The sequence below is a fragment of the Molothrus aeneus genome, chromosome 5, assembly GCF_037042795.1.
Source record: "Molothrus aeneus isolate 106 chromosome 5, BPBGC_Maene_1.0, whole genome shotgun sequence".
Lineage (NCBI taxonomy): Eukaryota > Metazoa > Chordata > Aves > Passeriformes > Icteridae > Molothrus > Molothrus aeneus.
In genome coordinates, this window is record NC_089650.1 from 37,155,380 (window position 1) to 37,178,312 (window position 22,933).

At 39.9% G+C, this 22,933-nt stretch overlaps 1 protein-coding gene across 2 annotated transcripts in view; it reads right to left on the reverse strand.

Moving 5' to 3' along the window:
- SRGAP1 (SLIT-ROBO Rho GTPase activating protein 1) overlaps positions 1 to 22,933 on the reverse strand; it is a 138,850-nt gene that overhangs the window by 61,013 nt on the left and 54,904 nt on the right. The window contains exons 2-3 of one of the 2 annotated variants that reach the window (XM_066550174.1): positions 10,510 to 10,705; positions 7,943 to 8,105 (exon numbers count right to left, since the gene is read on the reverse strand). In XM_066550174.1, the coding sequence (XP_066406271.1) occupies positions 7,943 to 8,105; positions 10,510 to 10,705 (359 nt within the window). Of the gene's footprint in view, positions 1 to 7,169; positions 7,283 to 7,942; positions 8,106 to 10,509; positions 10,706 to 22,933 lie in introns of those variants that run through there. The other variant, XM_066550175.1, reaches the window with a different exon arrangement.

Below are 22,933 nucleotides of genomic sequence, written 5' to 3' on the forward strand. Positions count from 1 at the left end.
AATTAGGTGCCAACAGAAAGGGGAAAGTTCAAGATTAATGTTTTTAATAGAACAAACTGTGTAACTGTTTTATAAGTGCTATGATATATACAAAAACAAAACCATGCAGAATGTGATATTCTAGAGGGACATCCTGCCCAATTTTGCATCTAGTCTTTGTTTCTCAGCACATACAACTATCTAAATATTTATGCAAGAAATAATTGTGGCTCCTCTTTGAAACAGATAGCCAACTGCATAATATTCCACAGAGTGGGCTGCTGAACCAGCTTTGTTTAGCTTTTCTGGACTGTGACTTTACTTTCATTCTGACCCAGAAAAAAAAGAAATGCTTAGCAGCAGTTATTATCAAAGCAAATATGTCAAAACAAGATCATTTAATTGGAGTCTCATTGAAATATATTCCTTTGTTAGTTTTCCACAGCAGCTCAATCTGATGAAAATGGTGGCAACTGTGCAAGAGTTGAAGGCATTTGTATCACAGCCTTTGGAAAACAGCTACAGAACAGAACTACAGGACTTGGCAAACAGCCTGGCTACACTTCTGCTGTGATGCTCAGCATTCTAACATCCATGCTGGAAGCATCAGATTTTTTTTCTGAGAATAAATTGATAATTAGTCTGGCTTCTAAAAACTTCAACAGCATGATAGATAATGGCCTTAGCTATGAGAAGTACTTTGTAGTTGTATGGAAGCCAAAGGAAAATCCTCAGGGACAACTCATGTCCAAAGCTGCTAGCGCATACTTGGCCATCACTAAAACACCTGAAGGAATAATGGGCTTCTGAATGAGAATTCACAGAACAACATCCACATATGAGGAGAAACTACATCACACATCCCACCCACTGTGTCTTCCAGGAGGATGAAACAGATACATACAGTAGCTCAAACAGAAAATTTAGGGTGTTTTTTTCTCCTGCTCCTACTATCCTACTTTAACTCTGGGCACTATTTTAAAGCACTTGTCATATCACTTATCAGTATTCACTCCAATCATTAAATGCAAGATGGTTTTACACTGACAAGAAGCTAGGAATATAATTTAAAAAAACACTTCAGTGAAATTCTTGTACTCCCAAGGGCATTAGCTGTAGTAGCTGAGGCACAGTAAGACAGTTGGTCTGAAGCTGAGGTACACAGAATTACTGTGAAACTTTCCTTATTGCTTATACTTTTCAAATATGTATTTTCACGAGGTATGCTTTAGTTCCAAAGTATCTAGAACACAAGGCTTCCTACTTCCATTTCTCTGCAAATATCATATTATTTTCATCTAATAAGAAGGACAAAATTTCATATATGTAATAGTAGAGTTCTTATGAAGAATTGAAAAGGACTGCAGATTTGCAAGCTGCTCTAGAGAAATGCCATAAAATCTTTAGGAAAAATTCTGAGCTGCTTTTCATTGCTTTACATTGGTACCCTGCCTTTAAAAGTCAGCAGCACAGCTCTAACACAACTTACACATCTCCTCAAAGCTCCAAGCAGAGGTTACCTGTTTATTCTTGGATAGATGCTTCTATAGTGCTGAACGTGAGTAGTTTTTAAAATTACTTCAGCAGAAAGAAGGGCAAAACATACAAATAAGATGTTTGACATTAAGATGAGAGCATACCCACGTGGGAGGAAACTCTAGTAGAAGTCCAGTTTCAAGCAATTTATCCCTTTCAACTGTTGCTCACAGCCATCTTGAGGCTGATGAGAATCAAACCCTAAATACAGCAACAGCAATTCTAATTCAGGATGCCTTAACCTGATAGTGCAGAAGTTTGTTTGAAACAGAAGAGACAGAAACCCCCAAATCAATTTTCTCTTTACCCTTGAGGTTTTCTGTAAGCAAAGTACACACAGTTCATTGAGGGATGGACCCTCCTCTTAATGCAGTCCCACCTTGATGCAAGTAGACACCAGATGAGCTGAGGATTTGGTGAATGAGCACTATTTACTAGGAGCCATTTTTCCCCTTTGCTCCTTTCAAGCTCTGTCCAGCACTGAAATACAAACAGTCCAGGCCTCAGGATTTACTGGCTATCATGCATACATGATCTTTTCCAGGGCAACACAGTGATCAGTGGTAAATTTGAAAGTGAATGGAAGAGATCACAACAGAGAAAGATGCTTTTATAGAAGGACAATAAGTTTTAAAATGGAAAACAAAATGAGAAGGAGGGAGGTGATCAGCAAAAAGAGTGAAAATTGGGAAGTGACAACCAAGAAATCACAGAGGAGTCATCCCTCCACCACTTCATCTGTGGACTCCAACTGGCAGAGAATGCCTGCAGTGATGGATAACATTTCAAACAATTTCAATTCTGATGAAAGTTCTTGTAGGAATTGTCCAAAAAAAAAAAAAAAAAAGAAATTTGGTTAAAAGGGATTTACTTTTCAAGAACCAACACATTTTTCTTTGCCATTTAGGATCAAGAAATGCTGACTTGAGTGGCAAGCAATATGGCTTTTAGTGTGTAATATATGGCATGTTAGAGCACCAGATAAAAAGTAAATTTATTTTCAGTGGTTAATTGCTTTCCTGTTTCTTGTTTATGCTACCTATTCCTTGCAGTACGGTTCAGCACGTGTGAATGGTGTGCTCCTCTAGGAGCCTGTCCACAGGGTACTCAAACAACAGAAAGTAAGATGCAGCACACATTTTCCCAGAGCAAAGTTGATAGCGCTAATCAGGCTATTAACAAACAGACAAACCATCAGTGAAGGTGCTTAGTTATTCACTGTGCCCCTGAGAAATGCACTAGTATCTATTAACCAAAGGAATGAAGAATATAATAAAAATGTTAGAGCACATGCAAATTCCTGCTAAAAATATTATATATGGTACTAATTTGGTTGAAGACATTAAGAGACAGCAGTGTATTTTTTTCACTTGCTAGCAGCATAGATCATACACATGCAACCAACAAGCAAATGTACCTAAACCCTCCTTTTGGTATGTGCTCAACTTTCAACATATCAGTGCTCCTACTGATGTTATCAAGATTTGTTTTTCTGGATAAAAGTCTGAGAAACTTAAAATTTTATTCCACATTAATATCTTTTCATTGAAGTCTGTTAAAATTTTTTTTCCATACATTTCAGTTAAAGTATAATTTGGCAATCCAGCTTTACTCTTGTTTATTTTAACTGAAATTTAAGGTTCAGTCCAGTTCTTCCTGGAACTCTTTAGTGTCTGTATTTAGCCTACACAACACTACTCAGTTAACATAATTTAAGGAAAATATTCTGTGCCTATTGCTTTTAAATAAGTCTGCTGCTGGTCCCTGTGGGAAGTGAAGTGCAAACCCTTCTTTTATGGAGGTTTCATGAGCTGCGTGACACTAACATAGCCAACTCAGTAAAATTTTTTCCCAGACTTGCCAGTCTATAGCAACAAACAGCTTTGCTATCCTTTTAAACATTTAAATGTTTAAGAAAATGATGCAAAAAATTATATACCACAATCTGTATAACACCAAACGGATTCAGTAGGTAGTCATATTCCTTGTTAATAGCCAGATTAAGGAACTAAAATATTTATTGTGCTTGGTTTCTCCAGCATCTTTTACAGTAAACATTGGAAGACATGTTCATCTTGGCTTATGTAGATTTCTGTCCAAGGAAAATACATGTTTATAAATTATAAATATAGAAATCTGCTTAAGGATTTTGTGAGTATGTGTTTATATAGTTGATTATTACTGCTGGGGTAACCAGAATCACTGCATGAAATATTCTGCATAATACTTTTTCCCTTCTGCTTGACATTTCTCCTTATTACTTTATTCTTTAATTGTCCCCATGAGGCCAGCTACCCCATCTGCCTGAAGAAACATGCAAGTATGCAAGGTTTGAACTCCACTACTTTATTTTTGTAATTTTATGTGCAGCATGAAGGGCAGGCATCAACAGCAATCTTACTGCTTTTATATGCCAGCAACTAAAAAGAAGAGATTAGGTGCCTATCTGAAAGTATGAGGCCTGACACAATGTCTCCCAACAAATGCTACAAAATCTCTGTATTAGATCCTTTGTCTTGCATTTAGTACATTTAAACAGATGCCAGTTCCTGACCCCTGAGAAAAAAGAATGACAAATAGCTCCTGAGAGAACAAAATTAATTAATATCAACATGTTAAGGAGGCCAGACTAAACAGCAAAGCCATATACAATCACGTACTTGAATACAACACATCCAGTCCCATCAGACCATGTAAGGCAGAGCCAATAGGGATCATTTCCCCAAAACAATCCAAATACTCAGACAGACAGATGCAAAAATGCACACAAAGGAAAAACAGAATGATGAAGAACAGAAACTGAGACAAGGACAAGGTACAAAGCCTAAGGAACGAGGACACCCTCACCACTACATTTTACCAGATCATCATTGGCTACTGCACACACCTTTTACAGAACAAGGAGAGAAAGGTGCTGCTACAGACTTATGGCTTGTGCTATATCTCACATAGAAGGGGTAACAAAACAATACTCCAGTGGAAAGCAGGGCTGGGAAAGGAGGAAATTATTGGATCTTTTCTTTACTACAGTTCAAGCTGGAGTCAATCTTAAGATACAAATTCAAGCCACACTCCTCTAGAAAATGTTGGGCTCATTTCATGGAAAAGTTTCATTTGAGATCAAACACGCCCACCAGCAAGATGGAAAAAGTCAGTACTGTCTACCATTGAGAAGTAGAATGGGAAGTCCCATCCTCTTGGAAGGAGAAAGGGGGAGAAAAAAAGAGGGAGTAGAAAGAGTCAAGATGTTCAGAGTGATTATGACTCTGCTGTTTTATCCCCTTATCTTGCTTGTGGGCAATGGGGCAATCCACCCTGAGACACTTTCCCTTTCTGCAGCAGGAAGACTGAGGTTTCAGAGCAGCACAATGAACATCTGTTCTGATCAGGGGCTTGGTGTGTGTACTTACTCTCCAAACCTGGAAATGGAGTAAAGCACCTTGCAGCTACAGGACTGATGGAGAACTAAAACAAGGTAAAAGTAGTGATTTGTAACACCATTAGATTAATAAGCTGTAAGATATCTAAGTGAAAGGTGTAACCATTGAATACAGAGAAGCTTGACTAGCTGGTATTTGTAAATTATAGAATCACAGAATTGTAGACATTACATGCTCTTGTGTGCAATACTGTGACAGCCAACAGAGTACAGATATTTCCTGCTCTTGACCGTGGACTGCAGTAAGACACTAAGCATGCACTTGTTAGTCTATTTTTAAAATCTTCATATTTCTACTTGTTATTTATATTTATTACTTAGAGAGACAGTACATATTTCACACAATAGTATGATCAGATTCCAGAGTAGAAGTATGTGCAGGACATGGTTTGTCTCTACTTTAATCCAAAATCTGTGAACAATGAACAAATTCCATATGCTTTTACAGGGATATGACACCTATTGAGACTGATTATACTTTTCTCCGACACTATTTTATTCTAAATACATTTTTTTTCTGAAAGTAATCTGCAGAATCACAGAAATTGACATAAGTTGCTTAAATATGCTATTTGATGTTAAAAAATCTCCAACAAAATCAATGCCATTTTCTTCAGGGAGAATACAATTTTGATGGAGGACACTGTTGGCTGTCACCTTTCTCACTGTAAGTGCACCTTCTCTCTGCCCCTGTGACCTCTTTCCTGCATAGAGAACTGTAGCAGAGTACATGTGTTTTTCATCTGATCTTTCTGTTGCCCAGTAAACATCCATTATGTAGTTCTGTGAGTACCTTAAGTTAGACTGCTCATTCACATCTCACACAAATTATCACAGGATCATGGAAGGGTTTGGGCTGGAAGAGCTTCATCATCAGTTCTGCACCTGGGAACTAACGGCAAATAAATCACCAGTACTCTGCAGCAAGCACCATAGCAAGAACTGTGCACGGTACACTGGGGCTCAGTGGAAATACCAACCTTCTGCAACAAGTACTGAGCCTGACAGAATGTCTTAAAAATGTGTGCTCAGAATTGACACTGGTGAACAAGCACTGCCACATTGAGTCCATGTGCCCAAAAAGCTCACTTGTACCATACTGAGGTGTTCCTGCCACCCTTCCCCTAACCCCCTAAGTTATGGGACTGGCTCAGATCCCTGCACAGAGCCTTTGCTTAGCTCACTCTGCCCATGCTCCACCTCAGCTATCAGCTGTTTGACATGACACTCCCACACTGAGTGTCAGCTGGCAAACCCTGATGAAAGGTAGCAAAGGGCTGCTCAGGATCTGGGCTCTAATAGTGTCAGCTTCAGGTTATGCATGGCAGGACCACCTCAATTTCCCTGCTCTTCTTTCCCCTTTTATATTCCCAAGTTAGGAATATAAAAGCAAGAGCAGATGCTAGCTCTTCTTCAAGAAGCTGTGCTAGAAAGAGAAAACTTGAAATGTTGCACCTGAATGGGAACAACATGGAGGACAGAGACAAGTTTATCAGGGAGATGGGACAATATGCCTCCTGTTAACACACTGAAAATATTCACGCATTTTCCTCCTCTTGAGAGAGAAGCTGCAGCAATCTCCATTAATAAACTATGAGTGAATATAAAAGGACACACACTTGTCCACTGAAAACTTTAACAATATACCATTTTACAGTCTACCTGGACAAAAGGGAAGATAAAGCAAAATTTCTAGTGCCAAAAAACTGAACTATGCTGAAAGCAAACAGATTTGTCTAATAATGCACACCTATTGAAGAAGACACAAACAAAGGGAAAACTATTCCAGATTTAAAAAAAAAGTCTACTGGTTTGGAACTCTGAGATATCTGCACATAGACAGTACTGCAGCCCATTCAAATCACTTTTCTCATTATTGGATCAATTTCTATAACTATCTTCCATTTCATTAAATTGAGTGGTCAGTAAATTATAGTTTTACATATCAGACATATTATTTGAACTACCCATTACTGACTGAGAAACTATAAACTTCAACTCTGTCCCTGTTACAGGTTTTAATGCATACCAGGAAGTTCTATTTAAGTTTTTACTTTCATTTCCTCCAAGAACAATCGATGTGGGCCCTAAATGATTCTTCTCCCCACCCCAGTGTTATCTATGGTTGGGTATATGTGAAACCAGGTCCCTGTTTTGAAAACATTAACTTGGGTACCGCTGCTATCATTTCATCACACAATTTACGTCTTTTAACCTTTACTCTTCTTGAACTCTTTTGTATGCTGATTGTCTACCAGCATCCCGCTGTGACTAATATATATGCATTTATAATCTATTTTTCTTTTGAAACATTTGAACAATGGCTGCAAACACATGATGTAGATCTTGAGCTAAGGTTGTTTAGAGTGCTTGCTTAGTACATGAGGGATTTACACACCATGCATGTGTTATGAAAATACCTAACAGTCATGGACAAGGACAAACATGTACAGAGACAACACTTAAAGGCTCTAATAGAAATACTTATCAAAAGTGTATGTTCATATTTAATATTAGGAAGAAAAAGAAACACTTTTAGGAGAATTACAGCATATGCTACCAACTTTATGTCAAGGGACAAAAAAGCAGATTCTTGATTCGCCTTCAATCTGTTTTGTTCACAATGAAATTATTTTAAAAAATAATTAATTAATACAATGTTACTATTTTGGGAGATATTAGTGAAAACTGTTTCCTTTCTGCATGGACAGACAAGTGTGCTTTTTAGAGAAGGACAGGCTTTTTCCCCTGCTTTTTGGATATTTGTGATTCAGCTCTTAAGGTCACCAGCATATACAGCAGGATCCCAGGCATTTCAGCACTAAGTATCTGCTTCAAAAGATCAGTCATGAAGAATTTATATGTATGCTAAAACAGATTTTATGCTGTGGGTGCTGAATCTTCTCCTCACGTGCTATCTATTAGGACACTTTTGCCTGCCTCATGCATCTTATAAGCCTGGATAGAGGGCTGCAGGAGAGGCATTACCTTCTTGAACATTCTGGTGGAGTCTTCACTTATCTGCATGAATCGCATGATCACATTGTTCAGGTAGATCTCACTCAGTGTTGCATGGTCTTTGCTTTCTCTTCTCACTTGGTTCAGGAGTAAGTACCAGCAATTCACTGGTGACAAGAGGTTCTGGTCTTTCCTGAGGAAGGAGATACACACATGTATAACATATAGAAATGAAAAGGTTATGTTATTAACTGAAACGCCTCACTGACATTTACAGTCATAACTTGCTACATAAAAATATCTGCATCTGAACAATCTATCCATTCTTGGGATAACTCAGGTTAGGCAAGCCTCAGATGACTTTTAAGACACACTTGAGTCCCATGAGGCACGGATACTCCGCAAGCCACCTTAAAAGTATAAAATATCTTTTCACAAAGCTTAGAGATGGAGTACATGTAAATGTTCAAAATCAATAAAGGTCATTCCTGGAAGAATAACAGTAATTAATTTTTGATATCAGAAATAAACAAGCACTGGAAGCACAACCCAAATTCTTCATGAGCAGAATTGCAGGTGTAGCTGTTTCACTGCAATGGATTTGTATAACTGATGAAGTAGAAGAAAATGTCTCAAGCATCCATATTCTCTGAGCAATGCTCAGAAATTCACAGCATTCATAAATACACTGCTACTGCTAGTCCTAGATGTGTCAATTACAAGACAAAGAGCAGGACTGGACTTTTTCCAGTGATCAATTCTGAATTCCCATAACAGACTGTTTGCAATGCAGGCCCACTCCCAGCTTTAATGTAGCAAAAAGTGAAATAAAAGATGACTTCTCATTTCTTTTACACAAGGCAAAATAAAAATACATGTAGTTCACAACTATTTCACTGACAAAAAAAAAACTTTATATAATTTGTCTTATGATTTTATTGACATTTTAGTATAAAGTTTGCCTTCCAACTAACTACTCCAGAAACTTGCTGCTCTTTTTTTTTCTCTTTTACAGGGATTCTCCTTTAGTTAAAAGGATAAAGCACATGAGGATCAAACAGGCAGAAGTGGTGATGAATTGAAACTCCTGCAACTCTTGGCAAACTCCTCTAATAATTAGCTCTTCTCATTGTTAGAAATATGGCCTTTAATTCCCATCTAATCATCTACTTTCAGCTCTCACCCTCAGAATCAAAGCAACAATGAATGATTAACAGAGAAGAGTATTTTCTTTTTCATCAGTGCTTTGCTTTGCTATGAATCAGGAGTTAAGAAAACTTCCTCCATTTGTTTCAGATAGACATCTTAGCAGTGTTACTTGACAGCAAGGGGTTTTATCAGCCAGGTCAGACCACATGAGCACTCCTGAAGGGCCATGCTGATACTACTTGGTCCTCACTGCTTCTGTACGTCCCGAAGCCGATTCCACAGACCTTCCTGATTGTTCTGGGAGCAATGGTGGGAACAGCTCAGGGGACCAACAACTAAAGCCACTTTTGCTGTAACCTGTTCTCAAAGCAGAGAACAGCAAGAGCAAAGCCAAAGGTAGAACTCAAATCATAACTCCCATGCACAGCTGCCAGTCTAGATTTAACATGTTTAAGAACAAGGAAAGATGTTTGCAAACATAAGGAAAAAAGATTTTGCCACAAGCAGAATAAAAGCCAGGGCTCTCTGAGAAGTGGTGACATATGCACAAGTTGGATATTTCAGAGAATCATTGAGTCACTAAAACAAATTTTAAGAAATATATGTTAATGCTCTTTGAACTGTTCAAGCTCTAATTGATTAACCTTTCCTTTGCCAGATTTATTTGGAAAAGACGTTTGTCCTGAAACAACAGTTTTATTTGTGTATCTCTAGCACAGCACTGAGTGAACAGTGGGAAAATTATTTTGTAGTTTTACAAACAAAAAATATTGTTCTAAATCCCTAAGCATAACAGAGCCAGACACATGCATCCGTTAATCAGCTCAAGTCAGAAAAATAACCACATAAGACTATGTCAGCAAGTGATGCAAATGAAGCATTTCAGAAAACCTGCTGCATGTTACAAAACTCTGCCATTAAAAGGATACATTAAATCGTAAACAACACATAACGTTCACATCATCTTTATTCCCAGGAATCAGAGAGGTGAAGATGCAGCAAAGTTCACATGCAACAATAAATCAAAATAGTTTTATTTCTTAATGTCCTTCTTGGCCAAAATTGTCTTTTTTGTTGCTGTTGTAATGTTGACTGACCTTCATGCAGATGCTTCAAAATCCTACCAACTCCACTAGAAATGAGCACACAGATTTTCAAGCTTTTGGAGCTCTGCATCTCTTCTAGATACTGGCTGTATTTTGGGTAGTTTAAAATCCATATGGTAGGTTAGGGATAGTATTTGTGCAACTTAACTTTTAAGAAATTGAAACTACTTGTCAGAAGCTGCCATGAGTAACTGCATAGAGCCACATCAACACTGGTATTTAGGCATGCTTCAACTGCAATGAGAACTGCTATGCTGCTAAGCAGGGCTGGGAATTTTAAACAGGCCTTTGAACCAGCAACAGGTACAGCATGGGGGCGATGGGCAAGCAGATTTCTCTTACTTGTACTGCTGATGATCCTTTGTACTCCTGGTTTTTGCCATGAACCTCTCTGCCAGTTTTTCCAGGTTTCGGGAATACTCCATCTCTATTTCCGACTTCTTGCGGAAGAAATCCTGCAGATCCTGAAGAAGCTGCACTCTCATCTCAGTCTGCTGCTCCAGGCATTTCTGTTGCTCAACGAGTTGAGCTCGGATCTCTAATGAAACAAACAAATATCCACTCAGGTCAGTGAAAGTAAATTAATTGAGTGTTACCAACCAAAATTACAAATGCTCCAGTGTACTTCATCCTCACAGCTACACCAGCTGGAGCTGGATTTGAAGTCTGTGGTGGGACACAAGAGCGGCAGCTCTCACTTCTGCAACCACATGCCTCATCCCTCCACTCCACGTGCTGTCTGTCTTACAAACAGCTGGGGCTCAGGTGAGTCTCCACCTTCCTCTCCCATCCCTCTTCTGGCCACTGGCACTAGCACAACATTCCACTTGGAGTGATCTCCTTGCAGAAGGTGGTGCTGCCCTGAAGAATGGCTGGATAAACAAGCAGCCTTTGGGCCAGGATCAGCCTGTTGACTGTCAGGTGTTCTATCTCCATGTACACCATGGAAACAACCTTGTGATAAACCCTGGAGGCACTATCCATTGTAATGGTGCACAGGTGAGTTTCCGTGTCTGCCCTATCTCTGCCAGGGAAGGAACCGGTGTACTATACATGCATCCAACAATGTTTTACAGTAAATATAGAGGAAAACATGTACCTATACTTAGAGACAACTATTTGAAAATTTGCACCTCTGCACGACATTCCAGTGACTATAGTATATTTTTTAGTATTAAAAAAAAATCGTTTTAGAAGAATCTCAGTTCAGAAGATAATAGATGCTCACAGTTCTCTTCTAGAGCAAAAAGGAAAAGCCTCCAGATAACCTACCACATTTTGCCATATGCAAAATTACTATGTAATAAGGTTTTTATTTTAGAGATTTCTGGGGTTTTTGATTTTCTTTTATTTTGGTTGGTGATTTTTTAGCTGACCAGTTAAATACATTCTGAGAACATTTAGTCTAAAAAGATCCCTCTGGTTCTTTAGAGTTCATTACACATTTGTCAGCTGCCCAGGCAGTGTACTCCAATACTGTGGAGTAGAATAAGTAGTAAACACTTCCTGACAATAATATATGTGTATATTTTTTGCACAGTTGAATGCTATAATAAGGATTTATCAACAGCAAAACACCCGAAAGTGATGTCCATGTAAATGCAAAATTTTTGTGAAATTTTACTTGATTCTTAATGACATAACCATGCTGTGGGCAAAAAGATCCTGGAAATCTTCAAAGCCCACAGCATAGTTTCAAATAGAAGAGCATTCTAAAAGTCATACTAACATCACATGCAACTGCAAACCACTAAGCACTAATAACATCACAAAATATTATCTGATGCAACTAGGATCTAATGCATCCTTACTGATCTTAGAACAGGTATGAAGGCAGAGATCCACTCTGCTAGGATTCAAACGTGTATACTGAAATAAGGTAGTACGAGCAGAGAAAACTGTTAGCCACTATATTTGCTGGAGGAGGGAGACACTGCAGTATTTTCTTCCAGATCTCCTGTGAGCTACCAGCTGCTGTGTTAATCATTAATGAGACCATCCATTTTTATAGTCTGGGAGGTGAACCAAAAAATTCACGGTTTGGTTTTCACTTCATTTCAAATCAGTTTGTTGGAAAAGAAACCGTGCCTCCAGCAAGGATGAGCCACTGTAATACAACACTGTATCAATGACATTCATGTACACAGAGGAGAAAATCACATCGGAGCTGGAAGGATAACAACAGAAACAGATGCTCAAGACCGCTTTTTTAGGTTTCTACTACTGTAAATATTGCAGTCATGGAAAAATCCTGTGTATGGGGTACTGGCTGTACAGATCCACTGGTCAGGAGCAGCAGTTTTGTTTATAAGCTGGAGTTTTTACTAAATCCAGATCCATGTACATGGTCACTATACTTCAGCCACCTCCCTTTCCCACTCAAGATTTTCTAGCAGCTACTTTGAAAGCAGCATTTTGTACAGAGCAACTATGTTCTGATTATTTTGTAGGTCAGTGTACCTTGCTGCTATAATTCTTCTTTTTTAGGCAGGCTTTTACCATAGCAACAAGAATGAGAAAGATTTTAGAAACAGGAATATATGAATAGAAATACAAGAAACAATGAAGGGACAACTGATAAAATATGAGAAACTGCCTTAGCTTTTTAATGCTGTCTGGATTTCCAGTGGACAATAGTGGCTTCCTTCAAACTTGCATTTTAGGAAACAAAATTGAAGCATGATCTATGAAAGCTGATGGAGATGTACAAGCTCTGAGTAAGGTTGGTAAAATTAGAGGCTCAGGGGGCTGCAGCTTTATGAAGGGAAGATTTCTAATTTCTGGTTATTTGAATCTCAGCAAAGAGAAAGAACATGTTGATTCCAAAAGGCTAAGCCTGTGGCCTCCTGCTGGAGGAGAAAAAGGGGAGATGTACATCCCACTCATGCTAGCTGACCACAGTCAGTCCAGAAGTGACTTCAACACAGTTCTCTCCATTTTTTATCTTTTCTTTTACTAATAACATGTGTAATGCCATACTGGCAGGCTGAGTAGACGGCAATGAATAAGAAATCAGATCAGAAAATGTTGTGACTTCCATTTTCTGATGAGAGTGGTGGATTAAAAAAAAGCAAGCAACCAACAAACCAAACAACAATAAACCCCCAGAACAAGTACTGGAAAAATAGGCAGGCAGCCTGAGTGGCTGTGTGTGACAAAATCACAACTGTCCAGGTACTATTATTAACTATAATAGACTACCCATTACCTACTGCTACAGAAAAATGCACCAAGACAATGCTATTTTCTTTAACCAGTTTATATGTGTGATTTCCCTAAGGCTATAAAGAGTGGCATGGAAAATTGCTGCATTGTATTCAAAGAAATAAAATCAGTATAGTCCAAACTCCATAGATACAAAGACAGGTGTAGCAAGTAAGAGAAGGGTGCCTGTCTTTACTCTTATTTTGCTGGCATGTTTAAATTAAAAGTTGAATTGGTACCAGTTGTAATGGGCAATGCTCTTCTGCTCTGCTGAGTGGCTGATGTCAAATTGCCAGGCTATTTTGTGCCAGGAAAAGACCAGTTTAAACCCTGGATGAGTTAGCACCTTCTCCTTCTTTCTCTTGGCAGCTTTGAGTCAATGCTTACTGGCTTTCTGGCCAGGGGCAGGCTCAAAAGGAATCCCATCCATTTATACTCCAGCTTGAACAGACTGAGATTACATCAACTGGGGAAAAAATTAAATCCACCTACACTTTGTCCAAGATTTGCACAATCAAAGTGAGGAAACAGTTAATGTGATGGCAATTAAATCAATAAACTGAATAAAGCCTTATTTCTAAAGATTTTTATGCTAAAATTTATTTTGGTTATGCCCTCACAGACACCCTCCACTACAATTACTGCATTAAGTATAAAATTATATTTTGTTTATGCTAATTTTTGTTTATGCCAATTTTGAAAATATAGCTCTAACGTTTCAACAAATCTTTATTTCCTTGACAAGTGGACAGATCTGTGCATCATGAAAAGTAAAAAGAGATAAGATATATAGTTGCTTTGAAAGTTAAGTCAGAGCAAATGAAGCTGAATTACTGATATCACCCAAATCATAATCAGAAATAACTCATCAAGGTTACCTCTTTGCACACAGTACAGTATTACAGATAGTGACTTACATAGCACAGCTGTAATACCCTGTACTACCCTGGAGAACACATATGGAACCAGTGACAGGCCAGTGCCCCCACTGAAGGAACCTGTGAAGTTACACTACAACGTGACACAATCATAATGCTGGCTACACACCAGCATGGAACTAAGTCCTTCACCTTCACTTCCACACACAAAAGCACCAGACTCCATCAAACATCCCCAAAAAGTCAAAGGAAACCCTCTCCTGACCTCATAGGTCACAACTTGTAAACACATGGTATTAACCAAATTAACCCACAGACAGACCAACACTGCTGCCCTGCTACAGAACTCCCCACTGCAATGCCCACCTCCGTCCTTGCCCTGAGGTACTGCAGTGCTCCAGCCATGCTGCACCAGGCTGTGCCCGGCCTTTTAGACCTTGGAGACCTTTCAGACCACCACAAACGCTCTTACCAACTCTCAAGCAAAGCAACTCTAAAGAATGCTTCATGGTGCTACCAACACACCTGCCTCAAGATGCTTCCTGCCTGAGCCACTCCAAGAGCTGATGCAGCCTGCCACTCTTAGCTCCCATTTAACTTTTGTGCTTGCAGGGCAGCCCTGGCATGGGCTGTGGTGTTTGCTGAAAGCTCTGGAAAATGCCACAGAGCAGGACATGTCTCCCCAGTCACCCCGCCTGGCTGCACTGCAAGCCTCCCACCTGCTGCCTCACCCTGCCTGGCAAGGAGCTATATTTAAGTCATGATTACAATTCACAAACTATGCAGACATATTAATCCAGTGGTATTACTGGACAATCACACCAACAGCCTTGGGGCCTCACCCTTCAAAAGATCACAAAAGCAAGTAACTCAAGAGAACTCTGAGAGTACTGAAGCTCTCACAAGACATAGTTATGTTTGCAGGTTTTATCTGGGTAACCAGACAAAGCTGCATCCCTTCTCATTTTTCTCCAAATGTGTCCTTCACCAAAAAAAAAAAAAAAAAAAAAAAAAAAAAAAAAAAAAAAAAAAAAAAGAGTTGCTTTTAAATGTCTCAAAAATGTCTCATGCACTAAAACCTATACATGGTATTTTAGACTTTGCATTTCTAAAACCATTACACTTAGTCTTTTTTTTTTCCCCAGTGAGCTATCAACACACATATCCTTCATTGTCATGCCAATGATATCCAGATCATATTTCACAGGCAAAGATTCAGACATTAAATTCAGCCTAGATATCATCTGGTGACCAACATGCATTTGTAATTAAGCAGCTATTGCAGCATTAATCATCTTGCAGTTCCTCCTTGAAGACACTTGAGTCTTATATGCCTCTCATTGTGCCCTAGTTATTTAGCATGAAGAATTGCTGATGTCTACCCCTGCTGCTAGAAGCTGGGGTGCTGCATGAGGGGACTAATCATTTCAGTTTCATTCGAGCCTCTGCCTTTGTAAGGACTTGGTTTTGGCTTCTTTGTCAAGATGAGTGGAGCTTTGGTCCAGCTGCGTGCAGCTGGCCAACATCTGCAGTTTAGGTTTTGCTTGAGCAAAGTGCTTAGCTCCAGCCCACTGAGGATGCTGCCAGCAGAGAAATCGCAGCAGAAATCACTGAGAGGGGCCTGAAGGTGTCCCTGTGCACATCTAGTACTCCTTAATGCCATGTCCCATCAGTGCTCCCACAGTTCCCAGGGACATTACTGTTCCTCTCAACAGATAAGAAGATAAAGATGGTGAGAGGTAACACATCCATGGTAGGTGCTCAGATCCAGCTGATATTACTGGTCTCTGAGATACACAGCCTAAAGATGCTAGTGCTGTAAAGTTTTTATTTCTCAGAGACTTGGCTGGAAAGCTATTTGAGTGTTTCTATGACAAATGGCGAGGGAAGCTCTGCGGTCAGCAGGGAGTCTGGCTCACACTCTCTCCCAAGTCCTTGTTGCCATTTTCTTTGACCACAAGCAGGAAAATCCACTTCAAAAGCCAGGAAATTCCACCAGACTGACAGTTAATGAGAGATGCTGGGGCAAAAATCTCAGAGGCTGATGTAGAAATGCCTTTAAATAGATCATGAGCCTGTACCACAACATTAACCTTCTATGACAGACTAGGGGAGATCACTCCCCTGTGTTCAGCATGTAAGAAGTGTGGCTGCAGACACAGTGATGACCTTGAGCTTCCATAGGCAGGGTTTTTGTGGACTTTGTTCTACCCTGACCCCATCAATTTCACTTAGTACATTGAGCATACAGCTTTATACATGTTGCCACTTGAAGTGTGACCTCTGCCGTGCACACCCCAGCATTAAACTTACTGTTTGACTTTGTGCTATTTTCCAGAGAATTCATTTCAGATTTTTTGTTTCTGTGGGGATTTTGGGGAATGTGCTTGAGGTTGCCTATGACAGATCATGTCTTCAGGCTGTAGTGTAGAGCTGGATGGGGACAGAGAATCACTTCTGCTATCTGAAGGGCTGTACAAAGAATGAGCAATCTGAAGCCCCTGTTGACATCTGTCAACCTCTTTAAAAACTGTAAACTACATTCATTCAAGCACTTTGGCATGCTTAAAGATAAAAACCAATCCTCATGCAGCCATTAGGAGGAACGCTGGTGTAGAAGCCATTTGCAGGATGCAGACAAATTTTTATGGGTCACTTCACTTGTCCTGCTCAAACAAAGGGAGCAGAGAAACAATGAATCCTCTCCTTGAAGCTGCAAATTTCATTTCTATACATTCAAGCAAATACACTTCTGTCTACTGCAGTCACAGACTGGGCAACAGCATGTGCTAATGCAGAATCCTGTAACTGGGGGATCCCAGTGGACAGGATTCAAAAAGGGCAGCTGTATAGGGCACCTTCCAGATCCTTTTGAAATGAGAAGACATGTCTGGAAGAGCCAACAAAATCTCTAGATGTAGAAGAAGAAGCTTTTCTTCTTGTTGTTCTTGGACTAGCGCCCTCCTGCTATTCACAGCCACAGCTGCTGGTCACTTGGCTGCCTACCGTCCCAGTCTAAATGGAGGGCAGTGTGCCAGCTCATGACTTGGCAGGACACTTGTGCCACAATGCTGCTGCCAAGTGACCATGGATTTAAGCAGGCAGTCTGCCTGCACCACATTTTGAGTGCCACTGCTTTTGTGGCAACTGCTCCTTTGCACGCATAACTAAGTGCTGGCACTATGTCCTCCCAAATCTTGAGCCTGGCATACTCTGTCCTTGTAGTCACAGGATCTGGGACTGAGGACAAAAAATTCTGTCCCTCAGTGGAGAAGGAACTTTATTTTGCTCAATAGTAAAAGCTCAGCTCATCTCAAAACACTGCCAACCAGAAGAGTAGAGAGCAAAGGGCAAGATGCCTCCTCTGCGTCAACAGTCTGATTCAAGGTCTTTCACCAGAGTGACCAGCCCTGAGAGAGCAGATACTCTCCCAAAATCCAGCTGCCCTACCTCTAGATGAGCAAATCAGTTCTGCAAAGAAAGATGGAGACAGTGAGAGAGAGAGGAAAAAAGAGTCCATGCAACTGTCTGCCAAGCAGACAGGTGATCATAAAGTAGGTGTCTAAAAACCCATTTAGAGCATCTAAACTGTCAAGATCTATGGGAAAACTTATTCTGAAGCTTCTTAAGAGCTTCAATCATCCTTTTTTTTGTGCTTGTTAAAGATACCATCAGCCTTTCCTTGCAGTCTTAAATTCTGGGCATGTGAGAAAATGAAAAAGAAATCAGTATGCCCAAATCTTTCTTATCTTCTCACCAATGACGTATCTACCTATAGAACAGAAAGATGATTCATGACTCTTCTTGGAAACATTCTTTGCACAATGTCTGGGAGGCCTGATTGGCATTAGCACTCCATGAGACAAAAAATCCACACAAACCAGGGGGTCCAGTAGGAAAGAAAACCCAGTTTGTCACAATCCAAGCAGTACTGAAAACTTAATACTCTTCATTAGCTTCCTTACTTGTAAACTGGTGAAATCAGGTTGAATTCCTGCCTCAGCTCCTACAAGGCTGAGGATGGAGCTGCCTCTGAAAAGTGCAGCAGTATCTACTCTGCAACAGACACTGCATCACTTGTCCACCAACACTACCCTGAAATAACTCCAGTCTTAGTATTAGCACATATCCTTTACCTCCAGAGAATCATAAACCTCCTGACCATACAGATTTGAGTACAGATTGCATCCAGACCAGCACCATTTCATTTTATGTTCTACTTATTTGTCACAATAAAACCCTTCCTTCTTAATATCTTGGACGGAGAGCTGACAAGTGAAAACATCTGAAGGCTTCTTCTAGAAATGAAATGTTGAGAGAAGTACCTTTTCTTGACAAAAAATTTAATTAATCTGAGCCTCTGGCAGGTGGCATAGCTCTTAAAATGAGAGTTATGCTGGTAGAAGTGCAGGTCAGGAACTCCTGAGCAGCCGGATAAGAAAGCATGAAATCTGCACATCAATCAGATACAGCATCTCCTGTACACTGGTAACTATCACTGTGATAAGACTTAGAAATTAATAACTAGAGAAAATTCCCTCCCTACATCCTGTGAAAATGACTCTCCATGCACGGCACATCTTTAGGAGGTCAATAAAACATTTTTAGGATGACACACACCCTGCTGCATGTCATAAATAAGAGCATGCATTTGACCCAGCCATGACTTTCAGTGACAGCTCTTTAAGTCCCAAGGTGAAGTAACAGTGCAGTTAAGCACAAAAAGGAAACGGTAATCTGTGCTGTGTGCCAGCATTTCACCCATATCACTTTTCAGTACAACCAGTCAAACATGCAGTAAAATACTTTCACTATTGCTCATTTAGCTTTGATACATTTAACTCCAACCCCCCAACTCAATACATTGAGCACCTTTGTGTTTTTCTTCTAAAATAAAGATGTACTTTTTTTTCTGCAACAGATCCATGATACTCCTTCAGTGAGACAAACAGCTATGCCACTGAGATGCCTCCAACACTGGTTTTAAAACTTTATGTACATATCCCATGCTAACTACTCACTGAGTACATCCCTGTAGTTACTGAAGGCCCTGTGTGCCCCAGCAAACCAAGTGGGGAAAGAAACTGTCTTGGGCAACATGCCAGAGCTGCAGAGCCTGCCTTGGATGCTGGCACACTTCTGGGCAGAGCATCAGCCCCTGCCCATGAGCACCGTGCTCTCGAGCAGCACAGAGCAGGGACAGCCCTGCACTGCCGAGGCAGCAGTGGGGGATCAGAGCTCCTCACTCACCCACCCAGCGCTGAGTGAAGCATGGCATCCACCACCCAGCCAAACTTTGAATGCAGTTCTATCACCGTGCTTCAGGCTTCTTGGACAGATTTAACTGTAAAAGTGCAAGTCTGGCTCAGGAGAATGTCTGTCAGACCAGATGGACCTGGATCTGCATAATTTTTTAGTAGAGACTTGGCCTAAATCTGCAAAACCAAAGCCCCAGTGAGGGATTACTTGTGCTCTGAGCATGACTATGATACTACCCAAAAGTAAATTTCAGCGTCTTGTCTCATTTTCACATAGCAAATAATACTGAATTTGACTCAGTAGAGGATTTAAGAAACAGGATATAATGTTTTGGGGGGAAAAAAAGTTCTGTATGACAAACTCTGAACAGAAAATTCGTATTTTTACTAATTAAACAAAAGAATAACCCCAATCATGATGGAATTATTTATTCTATCTGTGGGAGTACTAGTAAATAGATAATCACCATGCTGGTTGATTATAACTATTATACAAGTACAAGTAAGAGACAGGTATTTTTATATGTTACCTAACAAGATTAGATAAATTCTGCCATCCTTCAAATACATTTGTCTGTGTACTGCTCTGATTTGGTAGAAGGTGTAATGCCTAAGTGAGAAGATAAAATGCCTACCTCAAAGGATGGTTTTGAACCCAATTACTCAAAGCCTCAAATTCCACTAACAGCAGCTGGGAAAAAACAAATCCTTCAGTGTCACAGAGCAGATTCTTTCTGCTACAGGGGAGTATAAATTGGATTGTGGACCACATTTAATTAACTTTATCTTCAATTGTTACAGTAGCAGGAGAAGAAAGCCCCCCCCCCCCCGTCCCCCCCACCAGAGGTTCCTGCTAATGGGAATAGAAAAAAATATCCCATGAGACTGTAGGTAACTGTTGCTTACTCACTCAACAGTAAAATGAAGAATAGTATCTGCTAGTAAATGAACTCTGGGCTAAAATAATTTGCATATTTCCAGGTCCCCTGGAAACAGTCTTCAATCTGTCAGAAGTTTTAAAAAAAAAGAAAAATATAACTCCGAGTTTTTTAATGAGAAGAAATATCAGAACGAACAAAACTTAAAGCTGATGATTTGTAGAACCCAGTATCTGCATTGATTCACTGTTTTGTGTATTCTGTAAACGTTTCTCTCCAACAGATATATGGGTGATTAGGGTTTCCAGCAGGGCTTTGATGACTGCTGAATGGAAGCTAAGACACCAAAAACAGCTGTAGGAAACAGATGTGCCACTTAGGGCACCTTCACTGAATGGCCAAGGGATTAATGCTTCACATGCTTAGTTCAGAATTCCTTTATAAAAAAAGGCTATAAAATCCCTATTATTACCTATGTTTTTAGCCTATCTCCATTTGGAAATAGACATTCTGGTAGCAAAAGCTGCATTGGAGTGAGTAAAGGAGAAGAACTGCAATGGGCAGGGCAGTAGCTGTAGCTCCTAGGCCCTTTCCCTGGTTAAACTGAAATTGAATCTTGATGTTTTGTAAGCGTAAAGTTCCAGCTCTGAGAAGCACATCAGCAGTTATAGCACCTGGATGGCAAAGTGGTAACCTGTGAAAATAGTTATTTTTTATTCTGGGAAAAAACACTGTTTGGTAATTCACGGAAGGCCATGCACAACTTAGTGAAGAAACGAAAGATGTGAAATCTACAATGGAGAAATCTCCATCCTGTAAGAGGATCATCATCCAACCATTAGCAAAATACTAGGGGAATTTTTTGGAAATAATAAACACAATAAACACGGATACCAACTGGGGAAAAAAGCAAGGGTAGTTGGAAGGACAAACCAGACATGCCAGCAAGCAATATGAATCTCACAGGCTTCTGACAATTTGCCAAAGGAGGCTTTCTCCTGGCTTACGTTTCCTTAATCAGGAATACTCTGAATACTCCAGATACTGGTTTTACAACAGTGCTATATTTCCAAATGTTTACTTTAGGGCCACTCTTTTTTTTTTTTTTTTTTTAAACCAAAGATGAGTTTGAGTCAGTCACGAGCACTGGAAAAATAATTGAAACAGAAGGATAAAGTAAAGACCAAAAAGTCAAAGTGTGGCAGTGCACACCTACTAGGCCAGATGAACCCAGGACTGCAATGGCCAAACTGCTGACAAGAATCTGTCCCCTTTGCCTGAAAGTGGCTGCTGTGACCAAAAAGCTGGAGAACATCTCCTGGAAAGGGCAGGGGGAGCAGAGAGAGATGCCAGTGTGTTCTAGGCAAGCAAATTGCTACTTCTGCCTAAATTACTGAAGTTCTCATCAGAAATATTTATAGAACAAAGACAGGTAGAGAGATAAGGAGAAACCAGGTCAGTTCCTGGAAAAGAAAACTCCACTGGCAAGCCACTGGAGTTACTTAAGCTTATCAACAGATAGTGTATAACTTAAACCCAGCTGACCTCCAGTTTCAAGTTACCTGCAATCCTTCGCCTCAAGTTACCTGCAATCCTTTGCCTCAAATTATTCTATTCCTGTTCCATTTAAAATTTATCAAAAAACCTCAAAGAACACAAAAATACAGATAAACCAGTTGAAAAACATTTATTTTTTCCAGTTTCTGCAAAATGTGCATTTTCACTGCAACTTCCTTTCTGCACCTAATCTGTCAAAGTACAGCGACAGTGCTTACTGAAGCATTAGTCCTGTCCTCTCTGCCTGGATAGGGATTTTCATCTTAGTGCTCATCTACTGCTTTGTCACTTTGGTGATAATCTGTCATAACCTTGACATGTAAAAGCCACAAAGAAAAGAAGACTACCTTTGCATGAAGTTCAAGTTGTCCCAGTTGACTCAGTCTAAAACTGCAGATTACTCATGTCCAAGCTGGGCATTATCTAAAAGACCTCATCTGTGGCTTCTCTATAGAACAACGATCTTGTTGTTTACAGAAACTTTTAGGTTATGAAGAACAAGAATAAGATAGTCAAAAAGAATAAGATAGCAGCTGTGAAAGGGGTTTGAGCAACGTTTACTTTCGTCTACTTTGAAGGAAAAAAACCAGAACTCTTTACCTAGAATGGAAAGCAAAGACAGTAAGTGCTCAGTATTTAAGCATTCTGCAAGCTAAGCCTTTCTGATGCACTGTTGCAGGTAATGGTTCTTCCCCTGTCCATAAAACCCAGTTTCACTGCAAATTAGCAGTGAGGTCAAAAATTGAGAAAATAAAGAACTTCAGGCATGAAGAAAGGCTTGTCACAAGACTCAACAGAACTGTAACACCCAGATGAATCCAGCTAACCTCAGCAGGAATCCCCTCCTCCAACTTCCCAAAAAAATGAATTTGCTTGGAGAGCAAACAGGCCTTAAACAATGCCCAAAACTGTCAATCATGTGGAAACTGCTTGCAAATATAGAAATCTACCAAGGTGTTACAACTAGACTTACTTTTCTCCCCTAAAGCTC